General features: G+C 39.7%; 1 protein-coding gene across 1 annotated transcript in view; it reads left to right on the top strand.

The window, feature by feature from the left end:
- Positions 1 to 27,471, top strand: part of SEMA3A (semaphorin 3A) — a 336,455-nt gene that overhangs the window by 224,682 nt on the left and 84,302 nt on the right. Inside the window, exon 6 of the mRNA XM_082256599.1 lies at positions 13,783 to 13,902. Coding sequence (XP_082112725.1) covers positions 13,783 to 13,902 — 120 coding nt within the window. The remainder of the gene's footprint in view (positions 1 to 13,782; positions 13,903 to 27,471) is intronic.

The raw sequence follows: 27,471 nt of genomic DNA on the forward strand, positions 1-27,471 counted from the left end.
ATAAATTGTCTAGATATCCTATCACTGATATCCCTTGAGACCTTAGAGTGGCCAATACTGGAGCTAGGATCTTTGTGAACACTCTTGGAGCTGTGGCCAACCCGAAGGGCAGGACCACAAACTGAAAATGACGGTTTTCTACTGCAAAGTGTAAAAACCTTTGATGGGCCTTAAAAGTAGTCAAGTAAAGGTATGCATTCTTGATGTCTATGAATGCTAGAAACTCCTCTCCCTGCAGGGAGGCCGTGATTGAGTGAATTGACTCCATTCAGTAAGTATGAATGTTTAGAAACTGGTTCAGAGCTTGGAGATCCAGAATAGGTCTCACCTTCCTGTTTGGCTTGGGGACTACAAAAAGGTTTGAGTAAAAACCCCTGAATCTTTCATCCTCCAGGAAACTCTGTAATCACTCTTTGAGACCTTAAATGGTCCAAAGCCCCCCAAAAAAATCTTCTTTTTAGAGGATCTGCAGGTGTGTTTGGTTTTACAGGATGCGGAAACACATGAATTTCCAGTTTGTATCCCTGCAAGATAGTGGAAATAACCCAGTTGTCCTGAATTATTTCTACCCAGACCTTCGAGAACCATAGCAGCCTTCCCCCCACCCAATTGAGTGAGGGCGCCCCTTCACAAGGTAAGCTTAGAGGTAGACTTGGTAGATCTCTGGGCCCAGGGTTTCTTCTGCCTTTGCTCTGAAGGCTTGGCTCTAGATCCAGATGGCTGGGGCTGTCGCAACTGCCTGGGATAAGAAGCAATGGGAGTCAAAGTGCAAGAAATTCAAGAAGGATTTTTGTTTTCCTCTTAACGGTTAGCAATGCACTCTTCTCCCCTGAAAACTTTTGGATATACGTATCCAAATCATCACCAAATAGGCATTCTCCATGAAAGGGAAAGCCAGCCAGCAACTTTTTACACGGTAGTTCCGCAGACCAGCTTTTTAGTTGTAGGATTCTGCTCATATACACTGTTAAAAGAGCAAACCGTGACATTTGCTGTATGGAGTCTTTAACCAGTTCTGGACCGGAAGGATTTACTCCCTTAGTTAGTTAAACAGAAAATTGTGTGGTCGTGCGACACTGTACTGAAATAAAATTGATGTCCTTTTTTCCCATAAATAAAACTTTCTTTTGATCACCTGTGCTATTATTATTTTTTTGCGCTATAAACAAAAAAAGAGCGACAATTCTGAAAAAAAAAACAAACAATATTTTTCACTTTTTGCTATATAACATTCCAAAAAAAAAAATAAATAAAAATCAAATGTTTTTCATCCTTTTAGGTCAATTTGTATTCTGCTACATATTTTTTGGTAAAAAAAATTGCAATAAGCGTATTTTGATTGGTTTGCGCAAAAGTTATCGTGTCTACAAACTAGGGGAAATATTTATGTCATTGTTATTTATTTATTTATTTTTTACTAGTAATGGCGGCGAGCTGCGATTTTTAGCGGGACTGCAACATTGCGGAAGGCAGATTGGACCCCTAACTGACCTTTTTGACACTTTTGGGGGAACCAGTGAGATTACTACAGTAATCAGTGCTAAAAAATTTGCACTGTTACTCTAATAATGACATTGGTAGGGAAGGGGTTAACCTAGTGGGTGATCAAAGGGTTAAATGTAAGACTAGGGGAGTGTTTACTAACTGTGGGTAGAGGGGCTTGTGAAATGACCATAGAGACCTGGGATCCTATATAGAAGGATGACAGGCGCTCTGTGATTATTTCAGAGAGAGGAACGGTCGGCTGTGTTTACAACATCACGGGTGGCCAGTGGCAGTCGGTGCCCCCAGCCCCATGCATCGTCATCCCTGCTGCCTAGTGAGGGCAGAAGCATGCCGGCAACGACGCGCACTTGCCCCCCCAGCACCACGCACATGACCGACGCAGCCGAGCCAGCCTGCCGCAGTAAAACTGGGGCAGGCGGTTGGCAAATGGTTAAGAGCATCCACTGCAAAACATAAAGTGCAAGGTAGATCTGTCAAATCTTCCACAGACTCTCCTTAAGAAGTAACCATCCTGGAAACTCGCTTAATACGGTCTTTTAAAGACTGACAAACTGTTATAGCTGCTACTGCTGGTTGTATCACAGACCCTAGAACAGCAAAGGAGACCTTTAGCAAAGATTCTAACTTCTTATCAACTAGATCTTTACCAACCTTCGGACCGCCCTACGCAGTTATACATTGCCATTTTGACGTTAAATACCGGAGTTACCCTGGTATTTTTTTACTGGGCGGGCAGTCCTCTTTCTCATAAAAGTGGTCCCAGTGGCAGATTTGCCCAGGGATCACTTTTATGGATGGTGGGAGAGGTGCCTCCCACCCGCAGCTTCCTGGTCATTTTACCCACTTACCTGAGCTGTCAGTAGTGGGGAAAATTATCTGGTCCTCTCTCCTCCTAGACAGGAAGTTGAGTGAGGGCAAGCTGGCCCCCACTCGACTCTATGGCGTTGGAGGACCAGAACAACGTCATACGTCACTTCCTCCCAACGGTCTTAAAGGGTCTCTTTTTTCAAAATGAAAAAAATTACTCTTTTTTTTTTTTTTTTTTGCTTTTTAGTGTAGATGTGAGATCTGAGGTCTTTTAAACCCCAGATTTCACATTAAAGAGGACCTGTCCTGCTTATTTTTTTTACTACGGATGTTTACACTCTTTGTAATAGAAAGAAAAGTGATCAAAACACTTTTTTTAAGGGACAGTGTAAAAAAACAAAACAAAAGGTAAAATAAGAAAAAAAAAAAAAAGAAAGCACCCTGTCCCTCCGAGCTCGCGCGTAGAAGCAAACGCATACACAAATCGCGTCCACATGTGTAAGCTGTGTTCAAACCCCACATGTGAGGTATCCCCATGATCGTTAGAGTGAGAGCAATAATTCTAGCTGTAGACTCTCTCTGTAACTCTAAACTGGTAACCTGTATACACTTTTAAACTTTGCCTATGGAGATTTTTAAGTACCAATGTTTGTGGCCATAAGGTATATTCCATTTTCTCGTGAATTTTTCCTCCATAGGATACAATAGTGAAAACCTTTTGGAAGGAACAAAAAATACTATCAGGATGATCCTTATCAGCATACATTGCCTGCTCCAACAGAGGATGTAAGGGAAAAGCCTGAGGACTATGAGGAGGGCGCGATGAGCCTAGAGGGGAAAAAGAGACCTCAGACATCTCTAAGGGAGGTCATTTGTATCCAAACCAGATAATTTCAGTGAGAGACTGAATCAACAATCTCTGGGATTGATAGGCTGAGTATGACTCCTCAGGTCCTGACTCCCCAGAAGTGGAAACCTCAGCTTGACCTTTTACAGGGTCTTTTACAGCTACTTCTTCCACATGCTCTGCCCAATCCTGAACTGACTCAGGGGGTGGCTCAGGTGAGGGGGTTCTATCACGTTTCCTCCCTCCTTGTGATGCTGCAATCATGCCAACAACCTTACCCTTAAGGCCGGCCAACGCCAAATCATCCTTGGTGAGGTATGCTGTGGCAGAAGCACTGGATGTGGCTACTATGCCTGACAACTGTAATGGCTCAGATTGGCTAGTCGCCTCTTGCCCTTCAGGGTAGGTAAATACAGAGGAAGCACGGCTAGGATCTTCTAGTCCTGAAGGCGGCACCACAGTTCCCCTTCACTCCTCTTTCGGGAGGATATTTCTCTTAGGCAAGACAAACTTGAGGTACTAGCTTTAGTGTACTCAAGGCTTGTGCCAAGCTATACAGCTTATCACACACAGCATTGATTATCCAAAAGTAACAGAACCAGACCGTGCCTGTAAAAATGCACCCACAGTGACTCATACAACCCAGCTGCTGCTGATTTTTGTCCCCTCCAGCATCTGACAGAGGCTTGCGAACTGGAAACACTTCCTTAAAAAAAAGTGCCATTTGCGCTTGTACTGCACATGCGCGGTGTGCTATGTGATGTCCACGTGCACGCCAATCACATCATGACATGTCCCTTGTGGCTACATGCATACTCTTGTGCTTAAATGGCAAATATCCATGCACGTGGGTGATCCTTCACCACAGACACGCCATTGAAGGTGTTGCATTGCCAGAGCTTTCTGAGGAGATGAATGAGTGGGCGCTTTCAAAACCAAAGTGAAAATCTGTACATCAAACAACAAGGGGTGAGAGCAGATTAAGCACACAAATATAATTTTGTCACAGCTGATGCACCTTACAGGTGATCAGCACAGGGTGAAAACAAAATGTTTAAACAAACAAGGTGTACCATGACTTTACAGTTGGGATCCACCCAGCAGCTTTGACCAGCAGCTGGCTCAGCCTCCCAGCAAGAGACCCCTACCTTCCCTCTGCATGGCTAAGAGCTTCAGTGAGCACTGGAGGGGCAGAGCAGAGAGCCGTTGACTCACATTCATGGCTCTCTATTCAGTGCAAAGAACTGAGTGATCTGTGGTGTTTGTTCTCATTTCTCAGTGTGGAGGCAGGGGGGGAACAGATGTAGCATCAGATGGATGCTGCATCCACATAGGTGAGTATAATTTTTTATTTTTTTTGGGAAACCCATACTTCTCTTCTAAAGACTAAATATGTTAGTATACACCCATAACATGGAATGTATTCCAAAACTGCCTGTAATGTTTTAGAAACCCTGTACAATTTTCTCCTTATTTCTTTTAGAGCATTCAGCTGCAACACGTATCTGACATAATGTAGTTCTTCTCTTCAGCACATAGCTGAACATAATTCTATCATATAATTAATATATGCTATATATATATATATATATATATATATATATATATATATATATATATATATATATATATTGTATACAGTATATATAATACACAATATAATTATTTTCTTCTGTAAATAGCTGAGCAAATATCTGTCCACTCCTGTATAAATGGCCATAACACTAAAATACAATGTGATAGTACACTGACCATGACAGCTGGGCATCCCTCTTCTCCTTTGAACAGTAAAAGATTATCCTCTCCCACACAGGGCTGGACAATCTGCCTGTTTACATTATAGATATAAATTGCTATATTCTCATGTATGCAAAAAAATAAAAAAAAGATTTGAGATACAGTTTAAGAAACAATGTAACCATTTTATGTTACACCCTCTTTTCTGTCAGCCTGCAATGATGGAAAAAAAATAAAAATAAAAAAATGATATATATATATATATATATAGATATATACTTACATCAAGCTTGAATATTACAAAAATCTATAGCAACCAATCAGATTTCAGTTTACTGCAGTTAGATCAATGAGAGATGATTGGTTGCTATGGGCTACTGCACTTTTCACGTTGCTCTTTGCTTTATTGAACAAGTGTGCTGGAGTCAAGCACTGTTTCTTAACTGACCTTATCCGTTCAGCAAAAGAACTGGAAGGTGTACTGATCCTTTCATTTAAGTTTCATTGATTTCTTTCTTTTTTTTCCTCCCAGGCGCCTGTAGAGTAAGTGATAACAAACAGGGATAAGGTTATATAAAGGTTGAGCAAAACATCAAAGTCACTTTACTACTTAAAGTTTTTAGTGAGTTTTTTTTTCTTTTTCCTTAAAATTACCCAGGCAAGGCTATAATTAAGGGTATTTTTGTACATCACAGTGGAACCCACACACGAATTGTTAGGAAGACGGCAATGCTGGTGCATTTTTGATCATGTACCTCATGCTGAGCAAGCAAAATCATTTATAGCACTTGTAATCTTTGAAGTAAATACATTTAATTCCAGGCCTATATTTACTGTGATCCAATTGCTAAACCAAATAACTTTTCCACTATTTTCGTTTTTAATTATATGTCCATATTTACTTTCTTTTGGGCTTTTTTGAATTTTAAACTTAAAAACTAAACAATTTGGTCTTTTATGCAGTTTGACATACAGAAATGTCATACTTCACTTTACTTTGCGACAATCTAAATGACATACACTAAATTACCAAAAGTTTTGGGATGCCTGCCTTTACACACACATGAACTATAATGGCATCCCTGTCTTAGTCCATAGAGTTCAATATTGAGTTGGCCCAACCTTTATGGCTATAGCAGCTTCAACTCTTCTGGGAAGGCTGTCTACAAGGTTTAGGAGTGTATCTATGGGGATGTCTGACCATTCTTCCAGAAGCACATTTGTGAGGTCAGGCACTGATTTTGGATGAGAAGGGGCATGATGGAAAACCAGCATCTGACCAGCAGCTGATTAGCACTGGCATCCAGTTGCTGCCAGCACTGATCCCCTGTCAGAACACAATAGCACAGCGGAGGAGATCACCGCAATAGCATTGCAGAGATTTATAAACATGGTGCTAAATCGTGGTGTTGCTAAGCATTCACACACAGGGACTTCTCTTTGGTGCCCAAAGACTTCTTTGCAGATGCTGCCATCTTCTCAAGTATGATCCTTTAGACAACCATACCTCAGTCTAGGCTGATCCTTTACTTTGAGGTTTTTATATCTGATGCATCTATGTCCCCACTAGTAATAACTTTCTTAAAATAAAGTTCCTTTAAATTATGCTCGGTATAGCCTAGAGATAATTAGATAATTTGGCATTTGTTATTACTTTCCAACTTTCTATATTTACACAAAGTTAGTTGTGAGTATTTATTTTTTATCCAATAATACACATTGAATAAGCTGTACAGTGAACTTTTCTTAGTTAATACCTTTTGGCCTGGTAAATAAACCATTCAATTAATTAGGTTATATCTGTTTGATTAAAAAATACCTTCTATGTCCAAGAGTCTAATTAGCCCTAGTTCTTATCTTGATCTACAAAATAATTTGTGTCTCTGTATTAGAGATAGGAGAGTGTCAGGGCGTGAGTAGTTTAACAAATTGAGTAAGATCTAAAGCAGCCCACAAATGATACAGTTTTTTTAACTCAACCAGCAGGTTGCAAGCACACTTGATGCAGATGAGGGAATCACCTCGCAGAGCTATTGCAGCCTGATAGTGGGGAGACTTTGGGTCCTTTCACACAGGCTTTCCACCTGGCTGACTCTGTTTTGCTCAGTGAGGTTCGATCCACTGATCCCAGATGAGCAGGCGGATGACAGCTTCGTCTCCACGTACTTTCCAGAGACAGAGCTGTCAGATACCCACTCTCCTCTATGGGAGATCAGATGAAAATGGACCGCCTTCCATCTGTCTTGATTTCACGGACCACATCAGATCGGAGAGCAGTAGATGTTAGCGGAGATGTCCCCGCTGACATCCACTGCTCCATAGAGGTACATGGAGCACCCGAACAGGTATGCCTGAAAAACTGACAGGCGGACCTGATCAGAAAGCCTGTGTGAAAGGGGTTTTACATAGAAACATAGAAAAGTGACGGCAGAAAAAGACCAAGTAGTTCATTGAGTCTGCTCATTTTTATTTATTTTTTGTTTGATTTTGTTTTTTTTTGTTGTTTTGCTAACTTTATTGTCTTAGGTCTGAGTATATATCGATGTTTGTCCCAAGCATGTTTGAAGCCATTTACTGTTGACTGTCTTGCTACCACTGCTGATAGTTTATTCCAGGCCTTTACCCTTTCAGTAAAATAATACTTTCTAAGATTAGTTTTGAACTTTCCTCCAGTTAGTTTTGAACTTTCCTCCAGTTAGTTTGAGGTATGTCCCAATGGTCTTGATTTTGGTTTCATATTAAAAAAACTGCCCTCCTGAACCTTATTTATCCCCTTAATGTATTTAAAGGTTTTAATCATGTCTCCCCTTTCCCTTCTTTACTGCAGACTGTACATAGTAGGTTCCTGAAAAAGCTCTCGATATATTTTATTTCCCAACCTTTCACCATTTTTGTTACCCGTCTCTGGACTCCATCTATTTTATCAATATCTTTTTGTAAGTAAGGTCTACAGAACTGGATACGGTATTCTAAAAGAGATCTCACTAAAGATCTACACTGCCTGGACCAGTGCATCACTGAGCTCCTGAATAGACTGAGGTGCAACCTGGCTGCGCTGGATGGACCAGAACATAATGTCCCAGAGGTGTTCTATTGGGTTTAGGTCAGGCGAGCGTGGGGGCCATTTAATACTATCAGTTCCTTCATTCTCCAGGAACTCACCACATGAGGCCGGGCATTGTCGTGCACCAGGAGAAACCTAGGACTCACTGCACCAGTATAGGGTCTGACAATGGGTCAAAGGATTCCCCCCCCCCCGATACCGAATGGCAGTCAGGGTGCCATCATCTAGCCTGTAGAGGTATGTGCATCTTCCCATGGATATGCCTCCCCAGAGCATCACTAACCCACCACCAAACTGGTCATGCTGAACGATGTTACAGGCAACATAACATTCTCTTCACGGCTTCTCCAGACCTTTTCACGTCTGTCACATGTGCTCAAGGTGAACCTGCTCTCATCTGTGAAAAGCACAGGGCACCAGTGACAAACCTGCCAATTATGGTGTTCTATGGCAAATGCCAATCAAACTCCACGGTGCCGGGCAGTGAGCATAGGGCCCAGTAGAGGATGTCGGGCCCGCAGGCCACCCTCATTAAGTCTGTTTCTAATTGTTTGGTCAGAGACATTCACACCAGTGGCCTGCTGGAGGTCATTTTGTAGGGCTCTGGCAGTGCTCATCCTGTTCCTCCTTGCACAAAGAAGCAGATACAGGTCCTGCTAATGGGTTAAGTACAATCTACGGCCCTGTCCAGCTCACCTAGAGTGACTGCCTGTTTCCTGGAATCTCCTCCATGCTCCTGAGATTGTGCTGGGAGACACAGCAAACCTTCTGGCAATGGTACATATTAATGTGCCATCCTGAAGGAGTTGGACTGCCTGTGCAACCTCTATAGGGACCAGGTTTTGCCTCATATTACCAGTAGTGACACTGACCCTAGCCAAATGCAAAAATAGTGAAAACAGTCAGAAAAGATGAGTAGTGAAAAAAAGGTCAGTGGCCTCCACCTGTAAAATCATTCCTGTTTTGGTGGTTGCCTCATTGTTGCCCATCCTTTGCACCTGTTTTTAATTCCATTAACACCAAAGCAGCTGAAACTGATTAACAACCCCCTCAGCTACTTAACTGACCAGATCAATAGCCCAGGAGTTTAATTGACTTGACGCTATACTCTATATACCTAATTTTTTGAGCAGTGTATATAGGGGAATCAGGACCTCCTTTCTGCTGGTGATCTCTCTTGTAATGCATTTTAGAATTATTCGCTTTTCCAACTGCCTGGTCACATTTTTTGCTCCTTTTTCAATCATCTGAAATAAGTACCCCCAAATATTTTTCTTCTGTAGTGCTGGCTAACACTGTACCTCCCATCAAGTTCCATGTTACAGACACCTCCAGGGATATCAACCCTATTACACATCTTTGTGACATCACCTATAAGACATACCTTGCCAACAAACCTTTATTTATATCACTTACATATTGAATAAATAGAACAGGACCCAGTACAGAGCCTTGTGGTACACTACTAGTGACTGCTCTCTGTTCCAAGTGAACCCCATTTACAACCACACTCTGGTATCTATCCTTTAGCCAACTGCAAATCCACTGAACCACCCAAGGGTTAAGTCCTAGCTTGTACAACTTTTGTATTAGATCATTATGTGGAACTGTATGAAATGCCTTGCTGTGTCCACAGCATCATCCTGGTCCAAAACATTGGTAATATAGTAAAAAAAAAAAAACAATCAGATTAGTCTGACATGATCTGCCCTCAGTAAAGCCATGCTGCTTTGGGTCCAGCAAGTTGTGTATTTTTAAGTGATAAGTGATCCTTCTTTTCAGGAGTGATTCCAATACCTTGACTGCAACTGATATTAAACTCACTGGCCTGTAATTGCCAGCTTCTACCTTGCTGTACTTCTTGTGGATAGGTACAATATTAGCTGTCCGCCAGTCATGGGGAACTTCTCCTGTTAGAAAAGATTAATGAAAAAGATCAGTTAATGGTCCAACAACTATATCTCAAAGTTCTCTAAGAACTCTGCGATGAATACCATCAGGGCCCATTGCTTTATTAAGTTTTAACCAAGCCAGTTCTTCTGCTACCTCTGTCTTCAGAAATCCTAAAAATGAACCATTATTACTAGAACCAATATGATTCCCCAACTTGTTATTGTTAGTGCAATTTATTTCTTAGGTGACTGAACAAAACAATTGCTTAAATGGTTTGCTATATCCAGGTGTCCCTCAGCATGTGTGTTGAGCCCAAGTTTCATTTTAGTGATCCCATTGTATGCTTTCCTTCTATCACTAATGTGCCTAAAAAATGTTTTATCTCTTTTCTTAACCTCCTGCCATCCGCGCTACAGCCTATATACGGCTGCAGCGCGGACTCGAATTTTCGGGAGGCCGTTTTTAAACGGCCTCCCAGTGACACGCCCCCCGTGCGCTCCCGCGAGCGCGCATCGGGGAGAATCTGTGTCGGCCGTGTCCCTTGGACACAGCAGATCACAGATCGTGGTGAATGGCCAATCACAGCGGCCATTCACCACGTGATCAAGCTGTCCAATGAGAGATGATCTCATATGTAAACATATGAGATCATCTCTCATCGCCGGCACTCCTTCCTCACACAGAGCCTGAGCGGAGCCATATCCCTGCTCTGAAAGTGACACAAGAGAAACAATCTTTTCTCTATAGCGCTCACCCTGCTATGGAAGGGTTTTGTCACCCTTCCACAGCAGTCAGAGTCAGTTAACCCTACACTACACTATGGTCCCCTTACACTTAACACTTTCCCTACAGAAACTGAATAAATTAAAGCTAACTATAGTGGAAAATAGCACCCTAACTACACTAGATATCCCTTTCCTCACACTAAAAATTGCTAAATGACACTTTGTAACACTTTGCAACAGAAGTAACAGAACAGCATTCCACTCTCTTCCATGTCCCTGTATAAGAATGCTAGGAATTTGGCGGGGGCTATCTTATATACTGGGGGGCGTATTCACTAATGATTGGACTATGGACCCCCTAGTCACTCCAATCACATTCCTAGCATTCTCCTGCCCCCTTAATTGTCTTTTACTGATGGGTCTGGTCCAATCACAGCTTTTAAAGCCCATTTCCTGAACCATTACATTTTGGTCGGTTCTGGTTGCCAAATTCCGAACTTTTTGGGCAAAAAGTTCTAAATTCGGCCAAACCTCGAACAGCCAATGTTCGGGTCGAACCGATGGTCGACCCAAACTGTTCGATCATCCCTACTTACCTTAACCATATTGCTTTTTTTCTTCTGTTTATTCTTACTAACTTGCCTGATATATAACTTAGTTGCCTCCAAGATGGTAGACTTTAATAGTACCCACTGATTACTGACTCCTGTCATTTTACTTCAACCTTTCAATAAATTTTTTAGAAATTTCCCCAACCATTAGAGACTTCCAAACCTTCAAAATACATTGATCAATGCTGCCGACTGTAGCCGGTGGCGCTGATCAAGCAAAAAAAGTCATAGATCAACTTCTGTACAACATCCTTGCCCATACATCATGAATTAACCACTTGCCTACAGGACACTTTCACCCACTTCCTGCCCAGGCCAATTTTAGCTTTCAGTGCCGTCCGACTTTGAATGACAATGGTAATGCAATGCTGTACCCAAACAAAATTTGTATCATTTTTTGAGACAGATAGAGCTTTCTTTTGGTGGCATTTAATCACCACTGTTTTTTTTTTTTTATTCTAAACAAATGAAAATGGACCGATATAGGCCACATCTGAGGGCCTATTCTGAGCACACTGGTAATTTACTTTAATTCCCTCTAATCTAATCTAACCTGAAGTATCTCCATCTAATCTATGAGATCACACCCTCCTACCCCATCTTTCTCCACTTTTTCCCCCTCCCTTTTTCCCCTTTTTGTTTGTCTTTCTTATTCTAATCTCTTTCGTATTTCCTTTTTATTGTCTAAAAATATATTTTAAATATAAAGAATGTTTCGTCTGGTCTCGTGGGAGGGCAAGAAAACTAGCCACAAAATTGACTAATATTTATCCCCATCGAGATTAACCTATTTATGTTACTCTCAGCAATACTGACAATGTTTTTGTGCCATAATAACCACGATCGTCTATCATATTGTCTGTACAACATTGTTTGTCTGTTTTTTCCTTTTTGAATATTCAAATAAAAACATTGGAAAAGAAACAAATGAAAAAAACTGAACATTTTAAAAAGAAAAAATGTTTTCCTTAGTTTCTGTTTTAAAAGTTTGCAAATAAGTAATTTTTCTCCTTCACTGATATGTGCTGATGGGGCTGCACTGGTGGGTACTGATGAGGGGGCACTAATGGACACTGATAAGAAGGCACTAATATTCAGCACTGATGGGCACTGTTAGGTGGCACTAATGGGCACTGATAGGCAGCACTTATGGACACTGATAGGCAACACAGATAGGTGGCAATGATAGGCAATGATAGGAGGCAATGATGGTCATTGGTAGATGTCACTGGTAGGCAGCACTGCTAAGGAGGCACTGACATTACTGGTCAGCACTGAAATGCATCATTGATGGGCACTAATTGGCAGCACTGGTGGGCACTGGATGGCAGCGCTGATGAGCACTGTTGGGGTTGCATTGATAATCAGTGCCCTGATTGTCAGTGCAGATGTCCCCACTGAGGAATGACAAATTAAGACATGGATGATCGAGTTTGGGGTAGAGAAACCTGACTGGCCTGCACAGATTCCAGACCTTAACCTGATAGAACACCTTTGGGATGAATTAGAGCGGAGCCTGTGAGCCAGGCCTTCTCGTCCAACATCAGCGCCTGACCTCACAAATGCACTTCTGGAAGAATGGGAAACATTCCCATTGACACTCCTAAATCTTGTGGACAGCCTTTGCAGAAGAATTGAAGCTGTATTAATGTTTTTGATAATATAGCATATATAGGATCAAAATCAGTAATGATAGCCACAATTATTACCTTCCTAAAAATTCACTTTAGCAGCCTGAGTTATTAAAGTGGTGTAGATTTATATGAAGTACAGTGAGCAGGCGAGAAGCTGATACATGAAATTAGGTGGTATACCTTCAAAGGATCCAATCATGTGAACAAAAACCTCTATTTTCTCTTTTTTATCTGAAGGTGATTGGACCTTTGGAAGTGCACACAGCACACAGATTCACTATTTCTCACCAAAACATCTTAAAGCCAACTTCTTTTCTGCTCTTCACCTAACCTCACACCTTAGTAAATCCTTTCCTAAGTGTGAATCCCAAAAAGGATATTCAGGAGGCACACTACTTCAGAAGACCTTATAGAGCTATTTTTAAATAGATAATTCCTTTTTTAGAAGATCGGTTTTCTGTGCACAGAAAACATGAGCCAAAGCATAAATACTGTAAAATGTTTCTAAAGCATAAAATAATGATAATGTTGAACAGGTTTGAATTAACAATACCCAGTGCTGTAGGTATTCAGCTAAGAATTATAGTATTGTGCACCGTTAGCGCCATACAGATGTTGACTTATGGAAAGTTTGATATTGGCATTTACTAATGTTACAAGTGACATTACATGGATTCATTTTTATTTGGTGTTTTGTGGCACTTCAGAGTTAGGTTGGCTCTTATGCATTTACCTGAGTTCCTTATGCTACAGTAGATATCACAGTTTAGAGTATAATAAAATGTTACCATACATCTGGTGTGAAGGAAATTACAGCAATGCCTTTGAATGAATGGTTAGTTTACTGCACCTATTTTAGACTGGGTATAACTCAGTGTGCCTTCATGTAAGACTTGCTAGAAATATAATTTAAATGGTTAAAAAAATAAAATTTGGCAAATTTTGTTTTATTTCACAGATGGGGAACTATATTCTGGGACTGCAGCAGATTTTATGGGAAGAGATTTTGCTATTTTCCGCACGCTTGGAAATCATCATCCAATTAGAACAGAGCAGCATGACTCCAGATGGTTAAATGGTAAGCAGAACACCTATTATAAATCAAAGTAGATGTGGAAACACTTAGATTTTATGTTTTGAATGAGCTATACAGCATTGTTAAGAAAAAAAAAAATCAAAATGCTTAGTTGCCTATCTTTTTAATACACTTTATTCAAATTTACAAATTAATGAACTGAAACTTACTGAAAAATAGAGATAATTGTAGAGCATTATGATGTGCATTTACATGTTATTTTTGGAATGTCTAGAGGCACGAATGTTTAGGTTTTGCGTTTTAGTGAAGGCTAACTATTCTTGGTCACTGACAACATCATGACTAGAAATGAGGTTTGATTCACCAAGGATTCAACAAGTTGTAAACTTGGGGCATTTGGAACTACTGGGGACAACCTGTGCTAATGTAAAAAGAAAAAGTAAAAAAATAAATAAACAGAAATAAATTAAATGTACAGTGGTAGAGGACCTTTTTATGTGGCTTTGAGAGCAAAAACCCTTTGAATTAGGAGTTTAGGCAATGCCTTAAAGATTCACTTGGTGTTTTATGGGTGGCCTCAAAAAAAAGTGTACTTTGGCAGCATATTTTTGGCTATGGATTTTTTTTTGTCATCAGCTCCTCTGTAGTTGATGTGGCTGGATTGGTCACTTTGTGTGCAGCCTTACCACCGTTTTCTGCTACAGGATCTTCTCACCTCTTTAATTCCATGGACAACATTTCTGTCTCTCATTTAGGCCCATGTGTCTTTTTTTGGTGATTATGCTTTGATTTAAGCCATGGGTGTCCAACCTTTTGGCTTCTCTGGGCCACATTGAGTGTAGAGAAATTTTCTAGGGCCGCATATAAAATATATACTATAGTTAAGGTATACAAGTAATAAAATGCCGCGGCACCCTTCCCGCGCTGCCGCACCCCCCGCACTAATTTAACACAACTAGAGGATGATCAAATGAAATGGAATCAGTATACAGAGGTTTTCTTCTGAGAAATATTAAAGGAACACTCCAAATCACTAAGGTGGTCATGGTAGTAGGAGTCAGAAACACTGCACATGCTTTAGGCCGACCTGATCGGATGCTTTATGCAACCCTATGGGGCAGCGGATGTCAGTCCACTGACACCCGCTGCTATCCGATCCAATCCTGTCCGTGAAATCCAGAAGGATGGTAACCCTATTTTTCCATCTGTCTGGAGGATCCAATCGGATGGGTTCGAATGAAGATGGACAGGTGGTCCGTTTTTATCTGATCTCCCATAGAGGACAGTGAGCGGAGACAGACCTGTCATCCGCCTGCTCAGCGGGGATTGGTGGATCGATCCCCGCTGAGCAAAACTGAGTCCGCTGGATGGAAAGCCCGTGTGCAAAGACCCTTACATGGTGTGCTGTGTAGAAACAGCAGCTCCAAAAGCAGTCTTCAAAACATTTTGTTGCATTGTCTGCATGTTACCCAGGACAGTGACCACCCCATGCCACTTTACACACCCTTGCCTATTAGCTTAGAAATTGGCCATTTTTTATTTAACTGACATGGCTGCTATTCAGAGACATGGCTTGAAGCTTGTGGGCCCCAGTGCAAAAGTTAACCTGGGAACCGCTCACTACCACCTGCCACTTGCACCATGTGCCAAGATACTCCCAGCATGCCCTGAGATACTAAATGCCTAAAGATATGTGGCTAAAGAGGTATTTATAGATCTTTATTTACATATTGAGAAGGTAATTAAAAATATTTCTGAGAAACTATCCACAGTGTTGACATGCCTCTCTAATTCTTTAGAATACCTGTACACAGAGTTTGCTGAGGCCTGGAGAGATTATCCGTCTTAGGACACACAGATGTGAACCTAGAGCTTGTTCACATGTGAGGTTGGGGGGTGGTAGAACCACACAGTTGCACTGTTTTTTTTTTTTATTTTGCGTGTAGGGGGATTAAAACAAGAGGTGAGGAGGTGACATATTGCCTCTTCACCACCTGCCAAATGCCTCTGAAAAGCAATCTGAGCGTGGGTTGCAATTCAGAAGAACAGCAGTCCTTGCTGCCATTACGAACAACCCCTTCTGATCATACTAGAATAGGGGTCAGGATTAAAAGTAGTATACATACACACATATTACCATTTACATAAATACACACATGCAAACACACACATACAGATATAAAAACACACATATGCACACACATACTGTATAAGATAGACAGGCAGACAGACAGATAGGATAGATAGATAGATCCCTTAAGAAAATCAGCACTACAGTACCAACACCCTCACAGCTGGGTACTGCACTGTAGGGGGAGGCAGAGAGCACAGCACACACTCAGGAAAACACCTCCCTCTTCCCCTGCTTTCACTTTGCTGAGTGCATTTACAGTCTGATTTAAAGTTTTAAGCCAAACTCTGCTCGAACCAAACCCAGGGCACTTTGGCTCAACCCCACATAGTGGCAGGGTGTTCTATAAAAAAGATAGTGGTTGATAGTGCTGATTTTTCAGCAGTTCAGTCTTCCTGTATAATACTCAATCATATCTTAATTTTTTTTTAAATGATTCTCGCACCATAGGGTTACTTTCATCAAAGAGGTCACCTGAAAAAGAAGCAATTATATATTTACATTTCTGGAAGACCTAGGATTGAAAAGCTTTAACCATCAGATGAGTTGAATACTTGTTCCCTTTATGGGCTTGTGAAACCTGTAGTGGCATACAAGATGTTAGGAGGTACCCCAGCAACTGGAGGGGGATGAAGTATTCAACATAACTGGTAATGTAGAATACTTGCACGGGCTTGGAAATGGAGGAGTTGCAGCTTTCAATACACGGGCTGACAGAAAGGCTTCTTTTACAGGTGACCCCTTGACCAAAAGTGACTTTGTGGGGTAGGGTAAATTTTACATTGCAGTCACTCTCTGATCATCAGTGAGCAATATAACAGTTGCCCCTTCCCCATACCAACAATCTTCCATTGTGTTCTCCAAAATGTATTTTTAGAATACTAAGTCTTTGTGAATAAAACATGTAAGTGGGTCTTTAGATTCATATGTTTGGGTTTTTAGGCTACAAAGGACCCTGCAAAATTGCTAACCATACTGGCCAATTGTTGGCCCTATACTGCACAGCAGGTGCCTCTAAAAAACACCACATTTCAATATTCATCTTATATACACAAAAGCTGAACTTCAGGAAAACACAGCAACTAGCAGGGCAGGTGACTTGATTTTTTTTCTCTCTGCTGCAGTTAAATAATACTTCCAGGTCTCCTTCCATGCCCGTAGGTGTACGTTTATGAAAATGTGAATTTTATTTCACCGTTCCCTTCGCGGCAGTTCTCAGAGGAAAAATATCACCTCTGGCACCCTGTTTATGAAGCAGTGAACTTCAGTTCTCACCGGGTGAACAGAGGAGAAGTGTTTCCTCTGAGAATGGACAAGACCTGTGTACAAGTGAATGGGCCGCCTGTAATCTCGTGAGATAAAGAAAGATTACAGTATGAGAAAATCACTGGTGCCCGTTTAATAAGCAGTGATAGATTATCACTGCTGAGTACATGTGCGTTCGACCCTCACTAATGTTAATTAAATAGTCCCCCTACATAAATATATATATATATATATATATATATATATATATATATATATATATATACTACATACACACACATACATTTTTTATATATACACACATTAAATATATATACATGTATGTGTGTATATGTATATATATATATATATATATATATGTAAATATATACATAAATATGGCAGGGGGACATGATTACTGTGTTGGGGGGTCTGAACGAGGAAGAAGGATGTCAATAATCTTCCTTCTTCCTCCTAAGTTCTCCCCCGATTCTGTCTTCTCTCCCCGATTCACCACCTCCAGGCTGGTGAATCCGGGAGTGTGAATACTGGCACAGATCGCCAGTGAAGTGCGGAGATCGCAGCTTCATAAACTGGCCATTTCTGTGTCAGTCAATGACAGATTCTCCATGTGTAGAGATGATAAGGGGAGAACATGTTCTCCCCCAATCATCTCTGTTTCATAAACCGATAATGATCCGAGATTAGCTGTGATCAGCAGGATCACTACTCATCTCAGTTTCATAAAAGGACACCATAACCTGTAAAAGGACTGCAAATGAGAAGCAGCATGTGATGCACTTATCTCTCTGTTACTCTGCTTTCCATTTTTTTTTTCTTTAATCAACATGCTCCTTGTGTTTCTTTCCCTCTCCCAGTCTGAGCCCTGTTGTTCAGAGACTGCAAGTGGGTAAAACCTAATCAAATTCAAGCACATATACTGCTTATAATAAAAAGTACATTTAATGACATATTATTGAATACATAGTTGTGTTAAATTGCCCCTTTTATATTTGTCTGGCGTTTAGTTGTAAATCCTCTAAACTTTGAAGCTTAAGGGTGACAGGTGGCTTCAATCAATCGTCTCTACTTGATTGTAATAATTCTAAATGCAAGCTGTTTTGCTTCTAAGTTATATGTTGAATGCCAGACTGGCCTTGTCTATGTGTGTGGTCAAATGAAGAAGTGATTTTCCTTTTTCTTAGTTGTGGTCAAAGGATATTGTTAGTCTTGTTAGTGTCCTTGTGAGATTACTACAAACCTTATTCAATTGTTAATAATATCTGTCTTCTTCAATTGCTTTTCTGATATATATTTTCTTCAACATAAATGTGTACTGATTATTAAAATATATTGATGAATTGCATGACATTGCCAGACTGACCAGTATCCACTTAGACACACCAACTGTACTTAAAATCATTAAGCTACTGTATATAGTATGTTGCAAATGGCAAACAAGGATTATATTTTTTATGTGTTAATAATGAGCTTAGTTGTGATGAATGCAAAAAAAATACAAATAAAATCAATGATTGAGAGATATAAATCTTACCATCTTCAGTAAGTCATCTTCATTCAGACCACCACATTGAACTTTTTATCTGGTGTTCAATGGAGATTTACTCTTGATAGGGTAATTTGAGTTCATGTGCATGGGGGAAGTTAAGAATCTTACCAGAAGGAAGATGTCATGACAATGCATGTCACTATGGTGTGACTGGCTTAACTGACATAGCTTTGTAAAGATCTCCTTCTGTGAAAATAAGGCCCATTTGCAAATTAATTAGTTTCTGGCGGCAGCCTGATAGCTGACCTAAAGTTTTTAGAATGGAAAAACAATCGGATTAGTGTGCGCTTTACAAAAAGCCATTGCAGCATTGGAGTGCTGTTTTTTCCAATCTACTGAAGACAAATTGAAGGAAACTCTCTTGCTATGGAGAGGCAGCAATGGAGGTTAAGTGTGAAATAACTATAGTAACAGAGAGACAGAAGAGCCCTATGGTCCATTGAGTTTGACCATCCCACTTGATTCTTGCTGCACTGTGTGTGTATACAATGCAGCTGCAAATGAAACCCCACATCATATGCAAATTATCCCTACATTCATTAGCTGGTTACAAAAAAAGATGCTAAAGAGATTTGACTGCTGGATACGTCCTCAGAAATTCAAATGTGATGCCTAGTCCATATGTCTGGGCTTGCAATCAATGTTGTTTTCCATGTCACAGTATATGTGAGGACAATTTATATCCTTATGACATGTAACATAAACAATTTCAATATTAGTAATCCTTGAAAAGAATAGCATAATTTATTACAAATTACTCTTGCAAGGTACATTTTGTTTTACCCTGGTATTGCTTCTTTTTTATCAGGTCACTCTACTTTGAACATCTTTTGCTTTTCAATATCCTGTTGTACTAGGAACATACAGTAAAACCTTGGATTGAGAGTAACCTGGTTTGAGAGAATTTTGCAAGACACGTAAATTTTTTTTCAAAATTTTGATTTGATAAACAAGAGATGTCTTGATATACAAGTAGCGTCATGTCACAACTGAGTGTAAAACCCCGTACGCATGATCAGATTATCGAAAGATCTGTCGTCTGTTTTTTGTGGCGTGCTAGTCTGATGTGGAAAGTGAAGAGGTTTTTATCATACGAATTTTCCCGTATGACAGAATTCTACTGCAGAAGTGATGTCCTGTGTTGGATTGCTTTGTATGTGTTGTTTCGTCTCTGAGCATGCCTAGTCTTGCTCTTAAGATTTTTTCCCGTTGAAATCTGTACTAATGAGATGAAAATCGGACGTTGTATTAGGGACAACAAAAATGTTATAGCCTGCACATCAGGATTTTGTCAGCCGAAAAGTCGAAGTCGGCTGTCGAAAGCACCATACTAACAATGCGAAAATCCGCAGATCGGTCATCGGACGAAATTTCCCTTCAGATTTTCTTATCGTGTGTACGGGCCTTAAGAGAGAAGAGAGATGCCTGCATTTATTGAAGGTATAGCATTTAGCAACTCATCTGGTTGATGATTAAAACAGGCACATCTAAGTATGCAGGCATCCGGGGTAAAGCTGTCCACATAGACCATCCTCCACACCGCCATCGACGTCATCCCTTCCACACTGCACTCCATGAGCGCTTCAAGCATCACTTTTAGATCGCTCTATTGCTGGGTAGTCTTCCCAATCACAGCTGCAGACTGATGGCAATAAGAGCTGGCGGTAAGGAGGACAGTCTATGTGGACAGCTTTACTCTGATGCCTGCATTCTTAGATATTCCTCTTTTAATCATCAACCATGTGAGTTGCTAAATGTTGAACCTTCATTAAATGTAACCATATTGCTACACTTAGCGGCGCCTCTCTTTTCTTTTATACTCTGTAGCTCCTGCTGGATTTTCCTTCTAATCCCCTTGTGGAGACTGCCATTTGTGGATGGGCATTTTATGGTTACACAACCTATCACATTGCTATATTCTTTTTATATGGACTATAAACTGAAGGACTTATGAATAAATGGTTGTGGAACCAATCTTCTGAGTTTCCATTATTTATTATGGGAAAGTTCGTTTTGATATACAGTAAGAGTGCTTTGGATTACAAGCATGTTTCCGAAACGAATTATGCTCGCAATCTAAGGTTTTAATGTATAGGGAAACTAACGCTATGCAGTCCTAATAAGGAAGTATATAAATTCTACTAATTAAGACAGTGATGTCACAATTCCAAGCAACCTTAATGCCCATTTTTTAAAGGTATAAAAAAAATGTCAAGATGCCCCATTTCACAGTTATCCTAAAACATATCAACCCAACTGCTCAAATGATGCCAGGCTACATTTTTCTGTAAGTATTTACTTATCCTCAGTAATACTGCTCCTGCAAGTACTGTCACCTTTCACTAATGTCTAACCCAGCTGCCCTTTATCTCACTCATATCACCTCACTGATTGGCTGGTTCATGCAGCATCATAACAACATTATTAGTTCTAATTCATTAAGGCTGTTTCTTTGTACATATAGGGGGGGGATTTACTAAAACTGGAGCACACATACTTTGGTGCAGCTGTGCACAGTAACTAATCAGTTTCTTATTTCAGCTTGTTAAATTAAGCTTTGGCAATAAAGCCTAGTAGCTGGTGGGTTTCTATGCAGAGCTGCACCAAATTCTGTATGCACTGGCATTAGTAAATCTTCTTCATAATGACGTGTTCCTCATATTTTATTTTCACCAATTAATTTATATTGTATGCTCTAGACTGCCTTCTCACCTTTTGGTTAATTGCCTGATATATTATGTTAGGTTGAGTGAGCTGTGTTGATCATCATTGATTAATGCCTGCTCAACACAACGACATATAAAAAAGCAATGGCTTTCTAAGTGCCTTGTTCACACAGCACTTGGGTGTTGCTGCAGTGCATTGTGTAAAAATGCAGATTTGCTGATACAAAAACGAACGTCAAAGCACTGTAACGCATCACATGTGCTATTATAAAAAAAGTTAAAAAAAGCTAAAAAAAAGAAAATGCAAACACTGCAATGTATTGTAATACCCATCCACCTACCCTACACAACTCACACTAGCACGTCCATTATGCACACCATAAAGCACACCTACTGTTGTAAACAATCTGTTAAATTAAACCAGTGTAATTATTATATGACAGTTATTCACAGCCAGGCAACTGGTCATTTAAGAAGGAAGCCAGAGATGGTAGTCCATATGCATCTATTGTAACAGATGTATGACAATCCTTGTATGTTTTTCTTTGTGATTTATTCAGCTTAAAAAATGCTGCTGAAAATTTTAGTACTATAGACTGTACATGGCCTGTATACTGTGAACAGCAAGTGCAAAGATAGTTGCTTCTGAACATTGTCCTAGTGGTTTATTGTGGTACTGCAACTTTGTTTTAGACAGCTGCTGCTATTACAAGGATTTAAAGGGTAACTCTACTTTTGTGGGAAAAAAAATAGCAAACAAATAAAAAACAATATAGCGTATACAAATGCAACACAAATCATATAGTAATTAAATGTTATTAAAGCGGAGTTCCACCCAAAAGTGGAACTTCTGCTTATACGCTTCCTACCCCCCTCTGGTGCCACATTTGGCATCTTTTAGGGGGGAGGGGGGAACGGGTATCTGCTTTTGACAGGTACCCTTCCCCACTTCCAGGAGACAGCGCCACAGTGCTGTCCCTCGGAAGTTCGGCCCCCTTACTTCTTCCTTCACCGCTGGACCAATTAGAAAGTGCAGCGCACTTCACGCATGTGCAGTGGGGAACCAGCTGTGAAGTTGAAAGGCTTCACTGCTGTGTTCCCTTACCCTAAATGGCGGCGGCAGCCCTCGAGAGCTGATACGAAAATCGGCTTCAGGTGCCAACATCGCGGGATCCCTGGACAGGTAAGTTCTAATATTTAAAAGTCAGCAGCTACAGTATTTGTAGCTGCTTACTTTTAATTTATTTCCTGGGGGGTTGAACTCCTCTTTAAAATGTACCTTTTCTTTTCAATCTGCAGCCATTGTAATTTTCTGAAAATGCAATGCAATATGGCTACCTGGAAGTGTTCTGTATACCGAATGTGTACTGACCACACCCCAGAAACATCGCTTCCTGCTTGTGTGATTGGCTCACCAATTTTCCCAGAAGTCTGCACTAGAATACAAGTCAGTTTTCTGACATCCCCTGGAAGAAAAATGGTAAATTTTGGTGAGATTCTCCCAATAGAACATGTCTAAAGGGATGCAGGCCCAGCAGCTTTTCACATTAGAGATCTGTAGCTGCCACAGCTAAATTATAATTTTGAAACCACTCCCATTAGACCCACTCAGTACAGGGGAAAAGAGGAACAAACAGGGATTTCTTCAGAAAAATAAAAGGTAGGAATCTGCAACAAAGGCTGTTATAATCCTTGCAATATAAATAGATCACCCAGAGGGGAATGCTTTTTGTTTCAACAAAAGTGGAGTTACACTTCAAGCTGGCCACAGACAGATTAAAATCCAGCCATTTCAGCAGGGTCTGGCTGAATTTCGGTCCTTGTGTGGATGTCCCCATGCAACAAAAGCCAATCATTGCATTGACTTCTTTTGAATGGACAAGCTGGACACCTTTTATTGATCTGCAGCTGCTGATCAGTGTATTTTGAGTCAAAATGCAATGTTTTGGCGGGCGATTCCTCCATCCATTTCACTTTTATTGATGAAGGAATCTGTTTGTTTTTTGTTTGTTTGTTTTTTCATTCAGACTGCTGGCTGAATCAAACTATATATGGCTAGCATTACTGCTTTTGTAGTTCTACTGTTTTATAAGTAATTTATATATTGTTCGTTTTTATGATAGTTTGTATACATGGCAGAAAATACATTTTGGCAGGCTACAGTGGGTTGTAGAGCTTTTTTTCAGCTACACTGTTATTCATCATATAAGTTGTTTGTAAATCTGTGTGGAACTAATAGTAATTTTAAAATTATCATAAAAATTATGGTGCCCCAGGTCTGCAAGCATTAATGATCACTGTTGTGCTAGTTATTTGCAGAAATTTCCATTAGGAGTTAGTTAAATCATTTCTTAAAGTGATCATTTTGTTTTAAAGGAACCAATCCCCACTGGACTCATGATATCAATGTTCAATCTTTAAGTAATGTAAGAATGCATGCCAAGGGGTCCAAGGCACCTGAAGCCTGACATTTGCTTCCTTGCAACTATGACTTTAGTCAGTGTGCTCTCAGAAGGTGTATAATGTCAGGTAGATAACAAGCAGCCACTATCAGGCTTCAGGTAACCTCTGACCCCATCATTACAATGGGGACCAATTCATTTTTTTCCGATTCACTTCCCTGAATTTAATTTATTCCACAAAAAATCACTTCACAGTAATAACTGAGGACTGTTACTTCTTCAAAGAACATGTCTGCGAATTAAGTTTAGGGAAGGCATTTTGACAATTGCAGTTTTAAATGAACTACTCAATAATTCTTTCAGTCTGAAAATTGGCCATTTATGGCCATTATTTTATTGTTTGGAATAAACCATGAAGAGAGCGTTTTTCAAAGTTCTTTTGTTAAGTTAATGATGCGTTAAAGATGAAAAGTGTCTAATGTTTGTAAAATGAGTACAAACACACATATGTTTTTGTTTAGACATTTTGCAGCATTAGCGTAGGCATTTTGCTCAGTACAGTTGAAAGGCTCTCAGACATGCAGTGCACTGTTGATGTCTGGAGGTTCCAAACATAAAATACAACTTAGGATCAAATATGACATAATATTTTACAACAGACTGAAAGATAGACAGACTAAGTAAGGCAGGCTGCTTTCATCTGATCCTAATGCTCCATTTTCTGTTTCTTGTCTTTTTAAGAAAAGCATTGCTTGTTTGTTATTCCCTGTCAAGAGCTGATTGTATTGGCATGACTTTTTCTTATTTACAGTGTTTGATGCAAACCTAATTTTACTCTACGTGTATATACCAAAGAACATTTTTATGTTACTATTTAACTACTTCAATACAGTGCACTTTTACCCCCTTACTGACCAGGTCACTGATAGGCACTGATTGGCATCACTGATAAGCACTGATTGACATCACTGGTGGTGACTGTTAGGACCTGGTGGGCACTGACAGCCATCACTAATAATCATTGCACTGATTATTGGCTCTCCTTTCCTCACACATTGTCAGCGTGAGGAGAGGAATGCCGATAACCGTCACTTCCTTTTTTACACTGTGATCAGCTGTGATTAAACATAGCTGCTCACATGGTAAAGAGCCTACGTCAAGAGCCCCTGGGGCATGCACGAGCGGCTTGTTCTGAGGGACGTCATATGATGTCCACTCAGAACAATGAAACCCCCAACTGGCTGTCATTCTGCTATAAGCTGGTGGGAAATGGTTAAAATCCAGGTGAAGTTTATACAAAAATGTGTATGATAAGCCTAAGACAGATTATTTCATTTTACCAAACTATTTGGGGTATTAATATTACTGAACAATTTATATCGCTGAAAGTGAAAGAAAAGCCCACATTTTGAGTATTAACCAGAACAAGAACAATGGAAATCTTCCATTGTGGAAACAACTTTTGTTGACTACCATGGATTTCCCTCAATTTTCTGTTGTGACTATGGGTCAAAAGTGAATGGAAATCTACCCAATGGCACACAAATGGGGGGAAAAAAACAGGCAGGTGTTATAATTCTCCCTTTTTTTATCCAAAGGTGTAAAAAGGTTTTCCCTTCATTTCTAATGTACGCAATCCTTCAAGTCCAACACATTTTGTACCCACTAAAGTAATCTTCAGAGAAAAACATACTGTAGCTCTTCCATTTGTACACACCTTTCTTTATCTTTTATGTACTGTTTAACATTACATAGATTAATTTTTCCAGAATTAAACTGATTTTAAAATGATATTTAGATTGCATTTCTTTCTTTTTGCATCGCTCTAAAATCTTTTCAAAGGTGGATCAAGCTATTCCATTTTTTCTTCTTAATAAATGTTATTAACTTTAAATTGACATTCTTGTCATATGTAGAGATTTTAAGCATACAAGAAACCTTCTTGAGAATAAGGAATTCCTCTTAGGTTTTCCAAAGCAAAAAGAAATCCTGTATGCTGAAAATGTTCTGGATCATGATCTGCTATTTGTTAGCAATAATGAAAACCGGAAGTGTTAACCCTGGGAGTCCATTACATTAGCACATGCTCTATGTTGAATAATTTTGAACACCTTCCAAGTTTCATTTAAGATTAAGAACCAGGTGGTGGAATTCATTGGAAATATGAATTGTTGGTCATTCTGGCACAAGTAGTAATTTTTATGAGTTTATAGGGAATAGTAAAACACCAATGAGTGAAGGAGTTACAAAGCAGATTGATTTTTAGAGCTTTTATTATGACCAAGATACTTTAAATAGCAGATATCCTGTCTCAAGTGCTTAACAACGCAAACAAAGTCATAAAAAGCAAAATAGAAAAAGTCAAGACAAAGTCAAATTGTCTGAACCTGGACAAAGAAAATCCATCATTGCATTCATTGTTTTTTGCCGGGGAAATGAATAAAAATAAATGCTTTTAGTTGCTTTTGTAGCAAGCTGTAGCTACAAATGAGTTTTCATTGTGCTTGAAAGATGAATTAGGCACCAGGAAAGATTCAGCTAGTAATCAGTCAATGTCTATTTTGGCAAGTCACAAGAACAAGAAATGTGTGGTGTCATTGTACATCACAAGTAAATGGGGATGCCACCCAAATACTTCACATACGGAGATTTGTAAGTTGAACATTTACCTTATGCCGAATGAGAAGTCCTAGCCAGGGAACCACTAATGAGATTCTCTTGTTTCCTCCCTTTCCTTTGGACTTGATGCTTGGCAAATCTAGTATTACTTTACTACCATAAATTAAGTTAGTGATTCAAATGTTCTGTCTAAAACTAATGTAACCATGAAACTGTAAAAAACTGTTAGCAAATTGTAATTTGTTTACATTGTAACTATTCCACTTTTCAATTTTAAATTCGAATATCTTTTTTTTTTTACATTGTAAAGTTTGCTTTGTTTAGCTTAGCATATTTCTGATTTTTTTTTCTGGAAATATGGAGTATTCCCAAGTACTGTTTTCCAAAAAAACACGAATCATCTTGGTACTCAAAAATCTTTATCCATTTTAAAAGTGTTTTTTTTTTTTTCCATATGTGTCTTTGTGTGTTACTGTGTTAGGCTTGTATTTTATTTCAACTGTGGACAGTATATGCCTTCTAAACATCTTTACTAGCAAAGCATGGTATGATGAAATTCAGTTTTTTTGTTACATCATATATTTTATTTTGATTTTTAAATATTTTAATTAACCCTCCTGGCGGTAATCCCGAGCGTGACTCGGGGTGGATTTTTTAGTTCAGGATCGGTATCCCCGAGTCACACTCGGGGTGAATGTGCAGAGAGCGCAGCGGTGTTCTCTTACCTTCTCCTGGTGATCCAGCGATGATCTCTCATTGCTGTGACCGCCAGCCGAGAGTCCCGCCGAGAGTTCGTCCTCAGCCGGTGTGATGACTTCCTAGTTCCGTTCCCTGCAGCAGCAATGCTGCATGGGAGCGGAACTAGGGAGGGAAATTCAAAAAACGTTGTACAAAACACAAACACATAACACATTTTATATATATATATATATATATATATATATATATATATATATACACACACACACATATATACAT

Source organism: Pelophylax lessonae, assembly GCF_965119305.1.
Source record: "Pelophylax lessonae genome assembly, chromosome: 4".
In the NCBI taxonomy this organism is placed as follows: Eukaryota; Metazoa; Chordata; class Amphibia; order Anura; family Ranidae; genus Pelophylax; species Pelophylax lessonae.